This window comes from Ochotona curzoniae, unplaced genomic scaffold (assembly GCF_017591425.1).
Source record: "Ochotona curzoniae isolate NIBS_2020 unplaced genomic scaffold, NIBS_Ocur_1.0 contig_2688, whole genome shotgun sequence".
NCBI classification, from domain to species: Eukaryota; Metazoa; Chordata; class Mammalia; order Lagomorpha; family Ochotonidae; genus Ochotona; species Ochotona curzoniae.
In genome coordinates this window covers 17,533,598-17,553,885 of record NW_024465553.1, presented here as the reverse complement: position 1 = coordinate 17,553,885, position 20,288 = coordinate 17,533,598, and the positions used below count along the sequence as shown (strand labels likewise).

At 54.3% G+C, this 20,288-nt stretch overlaps 1 protein-coding gene across 2 annotated transcripts; it reads right to left on the bottom strand.

Annotated features, from left to right (window-relative positions):
• Positions 1–3,807: 3,807 nt before the first annotated feature.
• Positions 3,808–18,132, bottom strand: ABCD4 (ATP binding cassette subfamily D member 4). 2 transcript variants are annotated; one of them, XM_040975291.1, is made up of 19 exons: positions 18,030–18,132; positions 16,857–16,975; positions 16,568–16,695; positions 15,047–15,186; positions 13,497–13,613; positions 13,043–13,168; positions 12,079–12,129; positions 9,829–9,923; positions 9,493–9,614; positions 9,318–9,409; positions 9,053–9,142; positions 7,026–7,234; positions 6,843–6,934; positions 6,442–6,478; positions 6,069–6,118; positions 5,724–5,776; positions 5,367–5,443; positions 4,803–4,918; positions 3,808–4,710 (listed from the first exon to the last, which is right to left on the bottom strand). In XM_040975291.1, the coding sequence occupies exons 1-19, from the start codon at positions 18,065–18,067 to the stop codon at positions 4,642–4,644; spliced, it is 1,821 nt and encodes a 606-aa protein (XP_040831225.1). In that variant the 5' UTR covers positions 18,068–18,132; the 3' UTR covers positions 3,808–4,641. The 2 variants fall into 2 exon arrangements, with proteins under 2 accessions (XP_040831225.1, XP_040831226.1); XM_040975292.1 differs by lacking the exons at positions 16,568–16,695; positions 16,857–16,975 and having other exon boundaries at positions 18,030–18,071.
• Positions 18,133–20,288: the final 2,156 nt, after the last annotated feature.

Genomic DNA, 20,288 nt, shown 5'->3' with positions numbered 1-20,288 from the left:
GCCCAACCCTCTGGGTAACTGAGCCTGTGCCAAGGGCCCTGCTGCCTCCTGCCCCGTCTGGGTCTCCTCCTCCGCCCCCTCTCAGGAAGCAATGGGGCCAGGGGCGCGGTGCTTAGACACAGGCGCCTGGCCGGGCAGTGATTCACTCCGTTAATTTCTCTCTGCAGATCAATCCCTCCTGACACTAACTTCATTGATTGTCAGCTGCCTCCCTCCCCAAGCCCTCATCTCCAATCTCTCTCCATTCCTCTTCCCTCCAGTGACACAGGCAAGCTGTGGACCTCAGGGAATCCTTGTCATAGGAAGGCTTCCTAAGGATCCAGCCAGTCAGCTACTCATCACCAACCCCATCCCCTATACTAATGAAGCCAGGAAGAGGTGATGATGGCAGTTCAGAGGTGAGAGCAGAGAGGAAAAGCTCACCTGTCTCTCTTCCCAAAGGCCTTAACCAGGGCTGGGAGGTTTGGGTTTTAGCCTGCTTGGAAGCAGATAAAGAAAAGACACAGCTAGCCTCAGCCAGCTAACAGTTCTGCACGGGGGTGACAATGGAACAGTGAAATGGTTGGACACATTCATGAACAAGAGGATCTGGGGCCATCCCACGGAAAACGGCATGGCAAACCATGTTATTTTGGTGCACATTGGACAAAGCGTTCAGTTCGGTAGTGACAGTCCCTGCTACTTCCTTCCCCATCAGCCAGGCCCCCAGCTCACTCTCCTCAGTTCTCATCCTCTTGTTTTCAGAACTAATCCTGTTCCTGGGGCATTTTGTTCTGCAAAGATTCAAAGGTCCCCAGCTCTCACAGGATAGGCCTGTACCCCAGCAGCCCTGCTGCACCTGTGAGGGGGAGAATCAACTGGGAGGAATGTGGGGAAGTGCTGCCTGTAGGGGAGGAGTTGTAGTACTGCACTAAGTGTCTCTGGTATCTGTGCTGCAGCTGCTGTGTTCACAGAGGTTTGATCACAAGTGAAGATGATGTCCACCACACAGATCTTCACTGCGCTAGTTTGTCCTGGAACACAAGTCCTGGAACACCAGTGCCTGATGGCCCGGAAGGGAGCGAGGCCTGGAGAACCAGCGAGCTTAGAGGCTGAGGGGTAGACCTGGGCAGGTGGGATAGAAGAGGTCACTGGAGAACACGCTTTGCTTTTGCCACAGGCAATGTAATTAATTCCTTGCCTCATGAGCTCCGTGGCCTCTGGGAGTTCTGGTTTGGAGAATGCAGGGCTGCAGTGGCGGAGGGGGCTCTGCTGTGTGTGCTGGTGTGCAATAGCCCCACCTGGGGTTCAACCTGCAGCGTCTCCCAGCTTATGGTCTGCATATCCACCACGTGGAGCACGTATGCTCTGGGAGCCAAGGACCTAAGCCCAGGAGGTTAGAATGGCACCCTTATACATACACACAAAAATCTGGGGTTCGGCAAATAACCAAGTGCCTTTAGTGAACAGAATGGTCACAACACCACTAACATCCCCAAGGAAGGGGCTGATGTTGCCTCCTCACATTTTTGTTGTTGTTATTTATCAGAGAAAGACACACACAGAGACACAACCATCTGCTGGTTAACTCCCCAAAGGTCTGTAAAAGCAGGGGCTGGACCAGGTGCAAGCCAGGGACCAAGACCACAATCCAGGTCTCCTCCGTGGGTGGCAGAGATTCAACTATGTGAGCCATCACCTGCTACCTCCCAAGGTGGGCATTAGTAAGACGCTGAAACCCAGCGTGGAGCCAGAACTCACACCAGTCCCTGACCCCGGCTGTGCGCATCCCAAGCAGCCTTTTAACTGTTACCCCACACACCTGCTCCCGACTGTGGCGCTGCTGACAGCCAACTTGCAATGTTTTGGCAGGCAACCAGCATCTACCTGCAACTTGATATCAATGTCTGGTTTTCTATTTATTTTGTAAAGATTTATTTATTTCTATTGGAAAGACAGATTTACACAGAGAAGGAGAACCAGAGTGAAAGATCTTCCATTCACTGGTTCACCCCCCAAGTGGCCGCAACGGCCAGAGCTGAGCCAATCCGAAGGCAGGAGCTTCATGAAGGTCTTCCAGGCAGGTACAGGGTCCCAAGGCTTTAGGCCACTCTCAAGTGCTTTTTCCTGGGCCACAGGCAGGGAGCTAGATGGGAAGTGGAGCATCTGGGACACAAACCGGCACCCACATGGGATTCTGGCAAGGTGAGGACTTTAGCCTCTAGGCCGTTGCATGAGCCCCACTATTTGGTTTCCAACATCTTCATCTTTATTGTGACTTTCTCTTTCATCAAATGCCAAATTTCTTTCTGAGAATGTACTGGGGACGGGGTAAGGAGGAGTTACAGCACAGCATGTTAAGATACCACAATTCCTTAGCATTGCTGGTTCAATCCCAGCTGTTCTACTTGGGATCCAGCTCTCTAATACTTGCCTGGGAAAGCAGCAGAGGATTAACCGGGCCCTGCACTCGCGTGGGAGACCCAGGATAACTTCTGAGTGTTTAGCTTCTGCCTGGCTCAGCTCTAGCCAGGGTGGGCATTTGGGGAGTTAAACACTGGGCAGAAAAATCTCTGTTTTTCTCCCTTTTAAATACAATGAAAATAAAATTACAAACAAAAATACACTTAGAATGTTACATGGCCTAGCGGTCAAGATGTCTGTGTCCCATACTGGAGATTCTGGTTTGAGTTGTGGCTCGGCTCCTGAATCCAGCTTCTTGTTATTGTAAATCTGGGAAGGAGAGGAAATGGCTCAAGTAGTGGGTCCTTAAACCACATGTAAGATCAAGATGGAATTCCAGGCTCCGAGCTTTGTCTGACTGTTGCAGATATCTAAGGAATGAACCAGAGGATAGAAGCTCTCTTTCTCTAGCTAATTTTAAATTTTAAATTAAAAATCTTAAATGCTTAAGAGAAAAAAAAAAAAAAAAGGCTTACGGGCTGGCACAATGGCTCAACTAGCAAATCCTCTGCTTGTAAGGGCCAGGATCCCATGTGGGCCTCAGTCCGTGTCCCAGCTGTTTCACTTCCCTTTCAGCTCTCTGCTAATGCTTGGGAAAGCAGCAGATGGCCCAAGCCCTTGGACCCCTGTACCAGCATGGGAGACCCAATACAGGCTTCTGGCTCCTGGCTTCAGGTTGCTCAACACCAGCTATTTGGGGGAGTGAACCAGCAGACAGAAGGCCTCTTCCTCTGACTCTTCCTCACTCTTTTATACAGAAATAAATCTTTCAGAAAAAATAATATTGGGGCCTGGCACAGTAGTCAAGTGGCTAAGGTCCTCTCCTTGCATGCGTCAGGATCCCATATGGGTGCTGGTTTGTATCCTGGCTGTTACGCTTCTCTTCCAGCTCCCTGCTTTGGCCTGGGCAAACAGTGGAGGATGGCCCAAAGCCTTGGGACCCTGCACCTGTATGGGAGACCCCAAAAAAGCTCCTGGCTCCTGATCAGCTCAGCTCCAGCCATTATGGCTACTTGGGGAGTGGGCCAGCAGATAGAAGATCTTTCTCTTTAGCTCTCCTCTCTACAAATCTGACTTTCCAAAATAAATAAATAAATCTTTAAAAAATACATTATGAAAAGCTTTATTTTTGTTGGAAAGGCATATTTATGGTGGGCAGGGAGGAGAGACAACGATCCTTCATCCACTGCTTCACTCTCCAAATGGCCAGAGCTGAGCCGATTGGGAGCCAGGAGCCAGGAGCTTCTTCCAGGTCTCCCACGTGGGTGCAGACTCCCAAGGCTTTGGGCCACCATCTACTACTTTCCTAGGCCACAACCAAGGAGCTGGATGGGAAATGGAGTAGCTGGGACACGAACTGGCAAACACACAGGATCCTGGAGCTTGCAAGGTGAAGATTTAGCCATTGAGCCATCCTGCCAGTCCAGCTTTGTTGTTTATAAGAAGTACAGATAGTAATTTAGGGAACACTGTTCTAGAGGTCAATAACTTTACCCTCACCAGCTGGGCATTCTGGGTTTTATCTGGTTATTGTTTTTCCATAAAGTGGGTTCTTTGTGAGAACTCCTAATTTGACCTGGAGCTGATAAGAGAAAGATTTGTTTTTCATTTGGATTAAGATAAGGAAGAGGGCCCTTGAGGTCCTCCTGGCTGGTACTAACTTCACTGCCAGAAAGTAAAAGGTGGAGTAAAAAGCCCCAGGCATAAGACGAGCATGCATTCCTGCCTCCAGGCTCAGCTCAGGGAAAGCTGTTCACACCACCCTTCCAATACAAAGTCCGGGAAAAGAGCTCCCAAAATATTCCTTTACTTTTGAGCCATTTATTTTTTTAAAAAGTTATAACATTTACATGGTCAGTTGATTGCAGTTAAAAATCTACTATCATAAAATTGAGCTGGATCTCTGGACTCCAGGGCTGACTCTCTTTCCTCCCTAACCCTTCATTTCTCAGCGATCTCACCCATCCCAATTTTCCCCCAGTACATACGATCCGAAGCAATTTGTAGCACTTCAAGCGTAACCCAGGCCCTGGCCCATGGGGGGGGGCCGGCACAGGGTTGGGACCACCACTACCAGGGCACCTGAGGCACACCTGGGCTCTGCTGGGCCCCGTCAGCGGTCACACTTGCTCCAGGTGCTGCAGACCGCCCTCCCCAGGGGCCTGGCGGTTCTGCTGGTGGCCATTCACATGTTCAATCTCACTCCCCCTTAAGTCTGCTCAGCTCCCATCTTCCTTCTCCACAGAGTTTCAGAACCAAAGAGTGAAACTGCAAGAGATGATGACTGTGGGTTAGGGTGTCCCTATCAAGAAAGCAGGTGGCTGTGCCGTCCACTCAAGCCACGCTCAAAGGCACGGTACCTTCTCTAGGCTGCGCCGATGCCCCACACTGATGAAGGTCATGCCCAGCTGCTGGCCAATGCGGTACAGCTCAGCCTCCACCTCCTCGGTCAGTGCGCTGGTGGCTTCATCAAGCACTGTGGGCAGGTGGGCGCTAGTGGTGGGAGGTGTGTGGGAACTTGGAGCCCCACCCAGCCAGCTCTGTGGTGCTAGCCCACACTCAGCCCCAGGTGGCACAGGGCAGGCATAGGCAGAAGCTTGCCCTGGCTTACAGGAGCTGGGCCCCGGGGAGAAGATGGGCCACAGGAACAGAGGGCTGGGCTGTTAAGAGGAATCCATCTTCGTGTGCCGACAAAATCCCTCACCTGCCTAAGGACAGGCCCCAGCCTGCCTGGCCCAAGGACGGCAGAGCTGAGGAGCCTCTATCTCAGCGCCCAGGGAGCTTGGCTTTTGGGTCCCCAACGGCTAAAAGAGCAGAACGTGCCAGTCACCTAGGGCTGTTCCAGCCAGGGGATATGGAGATGCCCAGGCAGGCACAGGTGTGCACAGGAGTCCCGGCATGGGCAGCTGTGAGGTGCAGCTCACCTGCATACTTGGGCTGCAGGTAGAAAAGCCGGGTGAAGGACAGCCTCTGCATCTCCCCTGGGGACAGGACGTCGTACCTGAGGACGGGAAGAGGGAGGTGACTGGGAGAGAGGACACAGCTGGCCTTAGGCTAGATTGGGTCTTGGCAAGACCTTGTCTATGTGAAGAGTAGGGCCAGACACATCCCTGCTGCCCCCTCCAGGTGAGGCCAAGGCTCTGGTTCCTGTGAGGCACGACACTTGCACCTGATGGAGTGCTCACATACCCAGGAGGAGGGGTTGGGAGTAGTCGTCTATTCCTGGCCAGGAGCCAGCCAGGGGGGAGGTGGCTCTGGCATGTCCCCTACTGTGTTCTTACCAGTTCCAATCCACCTGCTGGTCGAGACCCTCTGTCCTGGTCACCAAGCTGGACTGTAACAGACCCGATGGCAGTGTCCATGACAGGGCCCAGTCCTGCCTCCTGCCCTCTGGGAAATCCTCCCTCACTCTACACACAAACACTCTCCTGAGATAAGCACTAAGGCGGGGGCTGAGAGAGGAGGCACACATGCTACCCAACCAATCACACTGTGTGACGCGTGGAGCAGAGTGACAGTCCATCCATAGCGACTTTAAAATCTCCACATCCCATCACCACCTGTAGCCATCCCACCACAGCCCACCTCTGCTGGGCGGCATTCTATGTGGTCCTGCCTCCACCTACCAGGCCCGCCAAGTCCAAAAACCTCATGATCCTCTCATCGTCAGTAGAACCTGCAAAACAAGATGGCTTCTTCAGCAGGCTGGCTTCCTCTGGCCAGTAGACGGGGCCCAGAGTGGCAGGGACAGGAGTCCTAGAGTGCTGGGCTGAGGCTCCAAGTGGCAAGTGAATCCCCCAGTTCTAGGAAAGGAAGAACCAAGTCCCGGGAAGAATCACTGTTCCACCTTGGCGCGGAGAAGACAGGCCAAGATGAGATTGCGCACAGACCCCAGTACAGGGTCAATAGCTGAAGGAGGCAGTGTGGTGGGGCTGTGGCCCAAGGGACAGAGCAGGGATAAGCAACATGTAGGATGCTCTCCAAGGAGAGACAGCTAACCTGAGTCTGGGTAGATCTCCTTTAGGGGGTAAATCACCTGAAAACAAACACAGCAGCCTGAGGCAGGGGCAAGGGATGAGGGGACACAGCTGCCCTGCTTGGCCTCCCTGGAAATCCCTGCCAGGAGCCAGGGAGGCAGAGGGAAAGGTCTGGCCCACAGCCAGAGGTGAACAGGGTCCACCGTGCAGCCCTGCCCTGAGCCTGTGGGCCTCCTGTAAACAGGGCCTCGATGCTCCCATAGGCGCCATGTGGCCTACAGCCCACCCCCTTCATCCGACCCAGGAGCAGCTAGTTCCCATTATGGGCTGCTGTCCCGGGCTGAGGCCTGTCCCTCTGCCAGGTGTGGGTGTGGGGCTGGCAGGGGTGTGGGGTTGGCAGGGGCGTGGGTACGGCTGGCTGACCTGCTCACGGAGGGTCCCGTCAGTGAAGAAGGGTTTCTGTGGCAGGAACAGCACCCCATGGGGCCCGAAGTCTGTGAGCATCTGTACAGAGCCTGCGGACGCCCACAGATCTCCAGGGGCTGCCCTCCTGGGACCCGCCCTCACTCCACCCTTCATGCCTATCAGCAGGGAGGCCCAGCCTACCCCGTGTGCTGGTCCACAGGCCGCCCAGCACCCGCAGCAGGGAGGTCTTGCCCGTGCCCGTGTTGCCTGTGATGAGCAGGCTCTGGCCCTCGCAGACCTTCAAGCTCAGGTCCTTGATGAGTGGCTTGTCCGAGGAGGGGGCTGAGATGCAGGCCCGGTCCAGGAGGAAGGCTGCGTCAGCGGGCTCTGCTGCTGGCCACCCTGGGACCCTGCAGTCAGAGAAGGCCATGGGGAGGTGGGACTTTTCCTCCTAGGAGGCGTCACCTCCAGCCTGGGCTCAGAACAGCACCATCAGGAAGCAACCACTTTAAAGGGTGGGGCTGGTCAAAATTGGGTGAGACTCTCAGGAGTCAAAAGGAGACTGGGGGAGGATAGGAAGGGAGGCACACAAGAAAAGGCTACAGGGCCCGGTGTGATAGCCTAGCAGCTCAAGTCCTCGCCTTATACATGCTGGGATTCCATAAGGGCACTGGTTCTAATCCCGGCAGCCCCGCTTTCCATCCTGCTCCTTGCTTGGTGGCTGGGAAAGCAGTCAAGGACGGCCCAAAGCCTTGGGACCCTGCACCTGCGTAGGAGACCCAGAAGAAGTTCCTGGCTCCTGGCTTTGGACTGGCACAGCTCTGGCCTTTGCGGTCGCTTGCAGAGTAAATCAACGGACGGACGATCTTCCTCTCTGTCTCTCTTCCTCTTTGTATTATTGACTTTTCAATGAAAATAAATAAATCTTTAAAAAAAAACAAAGCAAAACAAAAGGCTACAGCAGTGAGAGGACCAGAGCCAATACCTTGATCTTACATTGCAGCCTCCACAACTGTAAGAAAACACATTTTCTACCTGCCTGTGGCATTTCACGCAGGCAATATGGAGGTGAAGTGGGGTACCCACTCTGTGCCCAGCTGAGCAAAGCTCTACAAGCAAATGAACTTGCGCAGCCTCAAGGCCCTAGAATTTCAGCTGTTACTCCACCTGGCTATGCCCCCTGCCCAGGGTGGCAGTGTTGAGTCTGTGTAATGCTAACGGTGCTATGCCAAACCCCCTGTGGTTACTGGTCTCCAAGAACAACACCCTCAGCCTTGGGACTCACAGGTGCACAAAACTCAGAACGGGGGCAACACCAGCTGCTTAATTTTCTTAGAAGACAGAATTGGCCACAGGGTCTGGAATTCAGACAATTTCCTTCTTAAAAAAAAGCAGGTTTTGGTGAATTTAAATGAAAAACTCTTCTTGCTGTTATTGATTTAATTTGAAAAGCAGAGACAGAGACCTCCTATGCACTGGGTTCATGCCCTCAAATGCCACAACAGCTGGGGCCAGACAAGATGGAAACCAGAGCCTGAAACTCAGCCTGGGTCTCCCATGTGGATAGCAGTGATCCAACTGCCTGAGCTATCACTGATGCCTCCCCGAGAAAGCACGAGCAGAATCTGTGATCTGAGGGTGAGCTTGGACAGGCACCCAGGCACGCTGACATGGGATGCGTGGTGTTTAAATGCTATGCCCAACCTCAGCACGCTTGCTGCAAGAGCACTTTCCTTGGACAATAACCTCCGAGTCTCACAACCACTCCAGGAGGAAGGTTCCAGATTAGAACAGGAAGTCATGTGCCCAGGAAAAGGGAGTTGCTGAAAGAGATCTGGGATGCACAGCATGGTTGGAGGCATTACAGATCTGAGAAGATGCAGGAATACAGGCATCTCCAAGACTCTGTGAGCTGCAGCAGAGGTAAGGCTTGGAGTGAGGAGGAGGGAGGGAGTGCTGTTCAGATTTTTCTTTCACTCTCTCGGGCCAGCAGGTGCACAGGCCAGCAGGTGCATGCATGTGGCCCCCATCAGTGGAGGTAACAATGTGAACATGCAGAAAGCTCAATGGCCACAGTGAGGTGTGCACCTCTGCTGTGTCTGGCAGAGTCGGCAGCCTCCACATGGATCCTTCACCACTCGGCTCCCCTTCCGCCCAGGCCAGTGCAGGGCACCAGCAGCAGAGCCTGCCCTCTCCGCTCCTGCCCTCCATCCCAGCCCAGTACTCACTTGTCTAAGTCCCACTCACTGTTGCCCAAAGTATCACAGTCCTGCGATTTGGAGGACATGTCCAGCAGGGTCTCCTGAAGTTCCCCAATCCTGGACAGGAAGTGACACCTGAGCTGGGGCTTGTGGGGGGGGTAGGCAGTTGAAGGCAGAACTTTCCATCTCGCACAGGTTTAGAACAGGTTGAGGTTTTCTTTTCAACCTCCTATTCAGCCCCTCCTTCTGCACATGCTTTGCTGAGGAGGCGGGAGGCAGGGTACAGCCTCACCTGTGTGTGTACCCAGCCACGTCAGAGAGCGTGGTGGACAGGTCGATGAGCCGGGTGAAGCAGCTGATGAGGTAGATGCACACGAAGGCGTTCTAGTGGGAAGGAGAGCGGCAGGTGCAGCCCTGGCCAGAGAGTGAAGGGCCAGCCTCAGGGGGTCCCTGCGAGGGGTCCTCACCTTGCTGACCAGCGCACTGAGCTCTGTTGGGGTCAAGTCTCCGAAGACCCCACTGAAGATGGGGATTGCAATGACCACATAACTCAAGATGCTGCCCAGGTAGTCGAAGGTGTTGACACCAACTGCAGAGGACAGACCGGGTCAGAGGGTGAGGGGATGCGGCCTGTGGAAGCCAGCCTGGCCTCGCTCTCCAGCACCCACATGGAAGGTGATTAAGGAGGTTGCTACCCTGGATCGTGTGCCAGTGTGCAGGGAAGGTGGGGGTTGGTGAAGGGAAGTGGCCTACACTGGCTCAGGGCCCCCTCTTCCGGGTTCTTCCACCCCCACCCTGCCTACTGTATAGCCAGAGCTCCTTGGCCATCAGCTCCCTCTGGGTCTGCAGCAGCCTCTGCAACCGGCGGTCGGTCCTCATGTGCTCCACCTGTCCAGCTCTGGCAAGAAAGGCAGAGATGGCCACCGGACCTGGGGTGGTAAGGTCAGGCTTGGGCGGGGAGGAGGGGCTGCACCCTCACCATGTCCTCCTTAGGGACCCAGCCCATCCAGGTGACCTTAGCCTCAGGCCACTCTTGCCACTGGGGTGCTGCAGCCTTTCCTTATGGCCATATATGCAAACCACGTGAACAGTTGGCCAGGCCTGGTTCAAATTCAAATCCTGGCTCCATTCAGCTACTAACTGGGCAACATTGTAGTCGACTCAAACCTGAGCCTCAATTTTCCCATCTGCAAAACAGAGCTAACAGTGCCTCTCTAACAGGTCAGATTAAGAATTTAGTTTCCAGGTAGGAGCGTGTCATGACACAGTGAGTTAAATCAGGGACACCTGCACCCCATCACCAGAGTGTGTTTCTAGTTCCCATTGCACTAGGTTTCCGAGCCAGCTTCCTGCCAACACACCTTGCAGGCAGCTGTGATGGCCCCAGGACTTGGTTTCCTGCCATCCACATGGGAGATGCTAATGGAGTTCAGGGATCCTGGCTTCTGTCTGGCCCAGCCCTGCTGCTGTGGGCATTTGGGAAGTCCACAAGGTGAAGACTCACCTGTTCCAATTGCGTTTCCAAAGAAATCTCTAATTAAAAAGTTTCCAAATATAAAGTGACCGGGTATTAGAGCTGCTATTCACTAAACATAACACTCAGGGGCTGGTATTCTGGCACAACAAGTTAAGCCCATGCCTGAGGCACTGGCATCCCAAAAAGGCACAAGTTGGGAATCTCAGCAGCTGTACTTCCAATCCAGCTCCCTGCTAATGCATCTGGGAAAGCAGCAGAAGATGGCAAGTGCTTGGGCCTTGCACTCATGTGGGAGAAACAGATAAAGCTTCTGGCTTCTCGCTTTGGCCTGGTGCAGTCCTGGCTGCTAGGGTCATCTGAGGAATAAACCAGTGGATAGAAGATCTCTGTTTTCTGTTTGTTTGGTTTTGTCTTTAAGGTTTATTTTATTTGAAAAGCAGTTACAAGAGAGAAGGAGAAACAGAGAGATCTCCCATTTGCTGGTCTACTGGCCAGATGGCTACAACAGCCAGAGCTAAGCTGATCCAAAGCCAGGAGCCAGGAACTTCTTAAGGATTTCCCACGGGGGTGTGGAGTCCTAAGGCTTTAGGCCATCCTCTGTTGCCCTCCAAGGCCATAAGCAAGGAGCTGGATGGGAAGTGGAATAGCTGGGACACAACCACCATCCATATGGGAGGTTTTGCCTATTATACCACAGCACTGCAACCACTCGGGCCGGGCCGTGTATGTTGGTTAGTGTGATAAAGAGGCAGGTACGAGGGCCCTGTCCGCTGAGCGTCTTTGGAGCGCTCAGCCCAAAGAGCACCTGGACAGCACACATAAATGTGGAAGGCAGGCTTGGCCTCTGCGAGGTGCCCAAGAGAGGCCTTGTGGCTCCAAGGATGGACAAAAATTCTGCAGGCAGGAAAGGTGAAGGGAACGGGACAGGTTGTGGCATGCTTCTTTCCTTCTGCATCATCTGACTGTACAGCAAGGCCACAGAAGCCAGCAGACGCTGCAGGAATGAGTCAGCCTGCCCTGAGGCCGCAGCAGCCCTGCCCAGCACAGACCCTAGCAGGCCGATTCCTGGGACTCCTGCTGCACCCAGGGTGCTGGCTGCAGGCTGCAGCGAACATGGAGAACAGGCAAAGCACTCAGGGTTATGAGATCCATCCCACAGTGCCAGGGATCCTAGAAGTAGCTTCCATTTCATAACACTAACCCCTGGCACCTGCGCTGTTGGTGCAGACGCCAAGGAGACTCCACAGGGGAAGCAGGGATTTCATGGCACTGTCACCTGTCTTTTTGGATAGCACAAATAGCTGGCCTCCTAACCCTGGCCTGGGCGGGGAAGTCACTCTGCAGGATCACAGGCAGAAGAGATGCCTCGCAGGCATCAGCACAGACCACAAAGCTCACATTTCATTGTGAATTCTGACTGTGTGTGAGCCCACCCACCACAGCTGACCCCTCTAAAGCCCCTGTGATACCAGGTCCCGAGGCAAACCCCTGGTCCTAAGGAGAGCAGACCAGGGACAGCCAAATGTGGTAAGCTCAACTCTGATGCGGGAGGACGGTAGTTTCCAACCACACTCACCGGTAGAAAGCAGCAGCCTCAGCATTCACCCGAATCTGCATGTGTTTGAACCTGGGAAAACAGAAGGAAAGAGGTACCGGCAATGAGAAGTCCTGACTCCTCCACGTCGCAGCCCTGAGTCTAGAAGACGCCCCTGCTCCTGCCAGACCAATGCTCCAAACTTTGGCATGGGGGGCAGGCTGTTGAGACGTCTGCAATGGGCATCAGAGCACCTGGGTTTAACACTCATCTTGTGCTAATGCAGACCCAGGCGGGCAGCGTGGTGGCTCACTTGAGACACCTGTACCGTGTCCAGTCCCTGGTTTTGCTCTTCCCACCCCCTACCACTACAAGATTTGGACAGTGAATCAGTAGATGGCAGCTCTTTCAAATACAAATAAATACATTTAAAATCTGAACTATGGGGCCTAGCATGATAGCCTGGTGGCTAAATTCCTCCCCTTGAACGTGCTGGGATCCCACATGGGCACCGGTTCTAATCCTGGCAGCCCCACTTCCCATCCAGCTCCTTGCTTGTGGCCTGGGAAAGCAGTGGAGGACGGCCCTAAGCCTTGGGACCCTGCACCCACGTGGGAGACCCGGTGGAGGCTCCAGTCTCCTGGCTTCAGATCGGCGTAGCTCTCGCCATTGCCGCCACTTGGGGAGTGTCTCTTCTCTCTCTGTAAATCTGACTTTCCAATAAAAATAAATAAATCTTAAAAAAAAAAAAAAGCTATCAAATAGTATCTAGCTGCCCTAGCCCACCCTTTCTTAGAACTGACAGAGATGAGAAATACAGGGGTCTTCTGGGGAGAGCAGGGCTACCCCTAGACTTTCTGCCCTGGTGGGTCAAAACACACAGTAGAGCTGGCTGGTTGGACATAGGTCAAGGGGTCAAGCCCAAGATCTCACTCAGGCTGTCCTCGTCCACAGCCCATTCCCAACTACTACACCCCACCAATAGCTCGGGGTGAGGGACACGCACCGGAAATCCCCCTCCAGCTTCTCTTGCTGCACCAGCTTCGTCACAATAGGCCCCATCAGTGTTTTGTTCACCATGGTTCCCAGGATGAAATAGCCGAAGATGCTCACGGGCCCAAGCCACCCTGTGCTGCAAGGCACACGGGGAAGGAGGATGAGCAAGGGTGAGGGGTGTCTCGTACCCCCACAGGCCTCAGCCTTGGCTCTTGCTGTCCATCTTGTCCAGTGCCAGTAGCCCCGGCTGCTCCTATATGGGGATACCTGACCCTGTCATGGTACCAGGATGCTGAAGTAGCAGAGGGCAAAAGAGAGAGATGGGGCCTGAGCACCATGCAGTCCCTGGGGAGTGAGTGGGAGGGTGGGGTACGGGGTGGGGAGGGAAACATCACTTTTGGACCTTGACCTGGGAGAGCCAAAGCCCGCCCCAGGCGACCTTCACAGGAGAGGGGTGGCTTCACCTCCGGAAGCACTGGTAGGTGTAGTAGATGAGTGTGAAGGGGGAGATGATGAGCTGGCTGGCCATGCTGCTGAGCTGCCGGCAGAATCGCTCCACATCCTGGCTGATGCGCTGGTCCCTGCAGCGATGACACAAGCACTGGAGCCTTGGAGCCAAGCCTGAGGATTCCAGGGGACGACAGTCCCACCTAACTGCTTCTCCTGACCTCGCCGTTCAGCACTGGTGGCAGGCGCCCAGCTGGTGGGGGGAATGACCCAGGGTTGCTGGGTTTCCTGGAGGCAGCCACACCCACAGGGTCTTAACCAGGGTTCCCAACGCTGGCTTCCTACTGTACTTCAGTTTACTCCTCAGAAAACGTGGGACTGGAAAGGTCCAACACCCAGGGGCTTGTACCAGCTCTGAGCAAAACCAGAGAACTTGCAGGAGGGTGAGCTGCCCTTCCTGGAAGAACAGAAGACAGCCCCTTCCTTCTTAACTCCCCCTGTTTTCTCCGATTTGAGCCTGAGTCTGCTCTACTCTAGCTGAGCAGCTGGGAAAGGTTTATGTGGGTGGGGCCGTCAGGCAGCAGCCACATACCCAGGGTCCTGGCTGCAAAGCCAGTCTGAAAGAGGACAGGCCACCCCAAGATCCCATCTCATGACCAGGGCATTATAGACTTTCACTCCTCATAAAGGATGCTCAGTGATCTTGGGCAAGTTACCTACAATCTCTGGGCCTCAGTTTCCTCACCTGTAACTCCTATGGGAGTGCCTGTTATGCAACAAGGACTGAGCTCAGTACCACCTGAATGACAACATGGCAGTCTCTGCCCCAGGAGCCACTGTCACTTCCTTGACACAGGAGAAGGACCTGGAACTCAGTGATGTAGGAGCTGGAAGGTGCTAGAATCTGAATCCCAGACTCAGTCCTCAACTGTGGTCGTTCTGTTTTCTGTCAAAATGCTAAGAGCTGAGAATGGCGCTGACTAGGTTAAGCCATGGCCTGTAGTGCTGATATTGCATCTGGGCACCAATTCAAGTCCCAGGTGCTCCACTTTTAATCCAGGTTCCTGCTAATGTGTCTGGGAAAGCAGCAGAGGATAGCTCAAGTGCTTGGAACCCTGCACCTGTGTGGGAGATCCGGAAGAAGCTCCTGGCTACAGCCTGGCCCAGCACCAGTCATTGCAGCCATTTTAGTAAGTGAATCAACAGATAGAAACTTGCCACCTCTCTTACTCTGTCTCTCCTCTCTAATTCTGCCTTTCAAAAAAATAAAAATAAAACAAAAACAAAAAATAAGGGCTGGTTTTCTAGCAAGGCCACTGTCTTCAGAGGGGGCCTATTGGCAGCCCAGAGTATAAACTGAATGAAGGGACTGCTTCTGGCCTCGTCCTTTTAGCTTCTGTTCTCAGCCCGGCAGCATCTCTGGGAGTGTCCCCTCCCGCCCCGGTCCAGCCTCCAGGCTGCCACATCTCTAAGTGACCACTGCAGATCCTCTCTGTGGGGCCTGTTCCCCAGGCCTATGCCAGGGGGACAGGACCCGCGGAGGGGCATGGGCACAGAGGGCGCCTACGGGTTATCGATGTCGTCCCGCAGCACGTTCAGGGTGTAGTACACGCGGCCCTGGAAGTAGAGGCGGTGCAGGTGCTCGGTGAGGTCCCTCCTCCAGCTCACATACAGCAGGTTGCAGGTGAACTGGTCAAGGCTCTTCAGCTGCGCAGTGGGGGGAGGCAAGGGAGAGGGAGGGAGGGAGGCAGAGCTGGCTTCCTGCAAGGCCCAGTTCAAAGCTCAGCACTGGCAGGAAGCCTCGGCTGACCTGGCTCTGTGCTCACTCAGCACTTCTCTTGTTTACAGCCAGAGGATTCTGCCTTCCTCATTCACCCGCCTGTTCACTCCCTTGGCGAAGCTGGAGGGGTCAACCAATGCAAGGCCTGGTGCTCCGGTCTACAGGGGCCACACTGACCATCCCACTCCTGTCCTGGCTCTCCCATACTGGCAGTGAGGTTCAAGGCACAGTAAGAGCTTGCAGGAAAGCGGCCACAGCAGGAAGAGAAGCACTATTCCTAAGAAAGTGGCTGCACAGCCCGACAGAGAGCTGCAGGTGCAGCCTTCCTTTGCTATCTGCGAGGCATGTGCAAGCACGGAGCACGGGGAAACCCACACATTCCATCTGGCAAACAGACAAGTGCAAGGGCATGGGAAGCGTGGCCTGCAGAGGAAATCTCAAGAACGTGGCCAAGCACAGAGAGAGGGCAGCGCTTGGTGGAGGAAACTCAAAGCTCATCACCAAGGACTCAAAAGCAGTGCCAATGGAGAGCCACTCAGAAATGAGCAGGGAGCTAGCACTGAACACTGCGGGTTAAACTGCCACCATTGATGCCAGCATCCCATCTGAGCACTGGTTCTAATCTCAGCTGCTCCACTTCCAATTCAGCTCCCTGCTAATGCACCTGGGGAAGCAGCAGAGGATGGCCCAAGTCCTGGGGTCCCTGCTACCCACCTGGGAGGCCCCCAGATGGAGTTCCTGCCTCCTTGGTCTGGCCCAGCACCAGGTCACTGTGACCATTTAGGGAATGAATCAGTGGATGAGAGATCTGTGCATCTGTGTGTGTGTCTCCCCATCCCTAACACTACCTTTCAAATCAATAAATCAATATCTTAATAAAAAGAAAATGAGCAGGCTTCAGCCAACTGAACAAGGAATGGGAGAAGGCAGCCATTCGCAAGAAGGCAGCAGGTGGAAGATGAGTGGGAGGCCGTGTCAGGCAGTCTGACCCCAGCCCCGGGAGCCAAAAGTGCGCCTGTGGTTGCAGGTCACAGTTAGCCAGTGTTCTGAGCTTCCTAATGCAAGCGTTCTGGGAACGAAACAGATAATCGTGCCCACTAAATCCCTGTGGCCTAGACCTGGGAGTGCAACGCCAGAGAAAACAGTCCCATGTGTGCAAAGAGCAAGAACAATGCCCTGCTCAGTTCCAACCCTGCCTCCCCGCCCCAGGGCCACTACCAGCCCTCCCGTTCCCAGAAGAGGAAGGGAGACAGGCAGCCTGCTGACACTAGATGGGGAGGGGAGGGCAGAGGCGGGGAGAGTCCTTACCGTGGAGTTGACCACGATGAGCACCACGGCCAGGAACGTCAGGGCCTTGAACCCATCCAGGTCTTTGTTTCCCAGGACCCCATAGTACTGACTGGGGATCAGGCCCACCCGGTAGATCACCAGTTGTTCTAGGGCAAGGGAGGGCAGTCAGATGGCGGTGGGGGAGGGGGGGGTAAGAAAGCGGAGGCCTCCCCTTGCACACCTGCTTCACTGACACCCCAGGGAGAAGGAGAGGGATTCAAAACTGGGGCGCCGCTCCTTCCCTCACCCAGAGCTCTCACTCACTCACCCAGGAGAGCCACCATGAGGAGGGTGACGAACATCAAGACGTTCTGTGACGACCACGAGGGAAACAGAACCTCCTGGATCTTCAGGAATCGCTGGAGGAACCTCAGGTCTAATCTGGGCCTGTGTAAAAGGCCACAGGGAAGCAGAGGGAAGTCCCGAAGGGAATGTGCGCCTTAGGGAGCAGCTAGCAGGCCAGACGGTGCTGCCACAAGACGCCTGGCCAGGCCGGCTGAGGATGGCAGGGGCAGAAAGCTAACCACGAAACCTAGCGCCCTGGCTAGAAGGAAAAGCAGAGAGAGAAACCTTAATGAGGACACCCAAGTGATACTGGGGTGAAAAAACCCACAAACTCTAAAGGGGGGGACACCGATGAAGTGCTTCCATTCTGCACAGTGTCTTTGAGTTGGAGAAGGTGATCTGTAAAGTGTGAAAGCAAGAACAACAAAAATTCATGGTATGTCACACATTCCTCAACCCAGCAGGAAGCCAGGAAATCCACAGGGTACAGAGGCAGCTCACAAAAAGGGGGCAGGAGGAGCCCCCACCGCCAAACGTCTAACACACACGGCAAAGTGAGCAGTGGGGGAGACCACCTCAGATCCCCGAGATGGACAAACATTCCCCAAGTCAGACAAGACCTATAAGGCCAGGTGGAGGGACGGGAAGAAACAGGCAACTAGAACCTTCTCTTGGGGAAGTATCGATGAGGTGACCACTCCAGGTGGCGACACATGCCAGTACATTCCTGTGTGGTCCCCATGGTGGCTGAAACACTGGGGACAATCCGCGCTTATCACCCCAGCACACGGAGAGTGAGAAGGGGTCTAGCACGCGGTATTGCGACGTGACAGCCAGTGCGCTATAAGGGTCGTCCACCTCCAAACCCCACTTGGAGCGAATACGGCGCATGAAAAGACCGAGAACGCTACTGCGAGGAGGAGCCCAAGAGCAGGGACGCAGCGGCAGACACAAGTCCCCGCCACGGCAGCAAGTGGTAGCCATAACCTCGGTCCCGAACCGAGGGTGGGTGCACTTCACGGTCATCCGGACCCCGGCCCGGAAGGTTCGGGGGGCTGGGGCCTGGGGGACTCGGGGGGCCTGGGAGGCTCGGGGGGCCGGGGATGCTCGGGGAGCTCGGGGCCCTGGCGGCTCGCCTCTCAGCTGCCCTGCTCACCTGGCGCCTACCCTGGGAGCGGACCGGGGGGCCGCCATGACCCCGACTGCTGCAGCCGAGAGAGAAGCCGCCGCCCCGGTTCGGGTCCGGGCAGAGTCCGAGCGGCTCGCGTTCCGCCGGGGAAAGGCGGGACTCCAGCGACCACAGAGACGGCGGCGGCTAGAGAGGAGCGCTGCTCGAAGCCAACCTCAAAGGGCCGCGCCTGCGGCGAGAGCGCCCCCTTCTGGACTTGGGAGGTTTCCGCTTGGACGACGGGTAGGGGGTCACGCTAATCTATTAACGCAACTCTTCCAGGATTTGAATATAATAGATGTTTTATACATTCTCACATAGAAGCCAGCGCGATCTTAAAAAAAAGTTCAGGCTTCCGGTTGCAGTTGGAATAAAATCATAAGATCCTTTTGCTTTCTAGCTGGATTTTAAGATTATTTGAAAGGCTGAGTGACAAGGGAGAGAGGGTGGGCTCTGGTTTAGCATCCTAATGCTTGCTGTTTGCTGGGCTTTCTATTCCTTAAGTGGCTTCTGTTTCATCCTCACAGTCCTTGCAGTGGTGAGAAAAGCCCAGCGCTTTCTCATCGTTAGTAGAAATGTTCACTCTACTTAGAACGTGTGTTCCTATCCCGTCATTCTCTCTTCCCTTTTATATTAACGCTTGTTTCACGATATAAAATTCTCTTGTTTCCTGACTTATTTTGTGTCTTCTCCCATAAAAATTAACTTTATCGGGGCTGAGGACAATAGCTAGTGGCTAAATTCTTGCCTTGCATCCTCCAGGATCCCATATGGGCAATGGTTCATGTTCTGGATTCCCATCCAGCTCCCTGCTAGTGGCCTGGGAAAACAGAGGACGATCCAAACCCTTGGGACCCTGCGCTCACACATGGGAGACCTGGAGGAAGCTCATGGCTCCTGGCTTCAGATCAGCTTAGCTCCGGCCCTTGCGGTCACTTGGGAGTGAACCAGTGGATGGAAGATCTTTTTCTTTTTCTCTGTAAATCTGCCTTTCCACAATAAAACACACACAAAAATTTTTTAAATTAGGGCCCAGGGCAGTAACCTAATGGCTAAAGTCCTCGCCTTGCATGCAGTGGGATCTCTTACAGGTGCCAGTTTTAATCCTGGCAGCCCCGCTTCCCTTCCAGCTCCCTCTTTGTGGCCTGGGAAAGCAGTTGAGGATGGCCCAAAGCCTTGGGACTCTGCACCTGCATGGGAGACTCTGAAGAGGTTCCTGGCTCTTGGCTTTGAATTGGCGCAGCTCAGACCATTGTGACTGCTTGGGGAGTGAATCAGTGGATGGAAGATCTTCCTCTCTCTCCTCCTCTCTGTATTTCTGACTTTCCAATACAAATAATTAAAAAAAATTTTTTTAAGCCTCTGTTTTCACAAATCTTAAGTGGATACTTACAATAAACCATAAGATGATATGAAATAGAGGTCAGTTAGCAAGAAGTCACAGGCTGAGTCAGCTGGGTCCCAAGACTGAGACATGTAACATGCACGAAGCTCATAGCAAATACTCCTGGGACCACATCTGTGGAAAGAAGGGAAAGCAAGCAGCCAGGGCAGAGGGCAAAGTTGAGGCACAGGCCGCCGTGACGCCCTTTGGGGAGTGCCAGAGCAGAATGGCTTGCCCCTGTCGGATCCAATCAGCCGTCTTCCCCAGCGTACCCCAACCCGTGTCTTTGGATATAGGTTGCCCACAGAAGGTCACTGTCTTGGGCAGGTCCACTCTGTAACTGGGCCAGCCCTGTCTGCTGGTTCCCCTCCCAGCAATGGGAGCAGGACTGGGACTGTGCCTCAGCATGTCCATCACCCAGAGTGGGGCTGTGCACAGAGAGTAAGAAGGGGTTGGGTGCTCCTTGGCATAGGGGATGTGAGGAAGACTGCCCTGAGGAGGTTTAAACAGAAACTGGAGTGATTGGCAGCAAAGAGCCAGACAGATGCTGCGGGAACAGTGCCCTAGGAAGGGGTGTTCAGGCCACAGGACAGTAGCCAGCATGGCTAGAATGCAAAGGAGCAGGGGACTGGCAGAGCAATTGCTGCCCTGGGGACAGGTGGAGAGCTTACTCACAGACAGGTGTGGGGGGACTCGGGGGAGCATTGGCTGAGCAGCTAAGACGCTGCTTAGGATGTTCAGATCCCATGCACTGCTGCCTGATTTGAAGTCTCAGCTCCACGCTCGATTCCAGGGGTCTGTTCATGCACCCTGGAGGCAGCAGTGATGGTTTCCCACAATCGCAAGCATTTGAGGAGTGAATC

Bases quoted from the DNA above. Each gene is read 5' to 3' on its own strand.
- ABCD4 (XM_040975291.1), bottom strand. From the start codon at position 18,067: ATGGCGGCCCCCCGGTCCGCTCCCAGGGTAGGCGCCAG. The intron at 16,976-18,029 runs GTGAGCAGGGCA...CCTTTTACACAG, and splicing joins GCTCCCAGGGTAGGCGCCAG to GCCCAGATTAGACCTGAGGT. The intron at 9,615-9,828 runs GTAGGCAGGGTG...TGTCCTCTGCAG, and splicing joins CAAGGAGCTCTGGCTATACA to TTGGTGTCAACACCTTCGAC.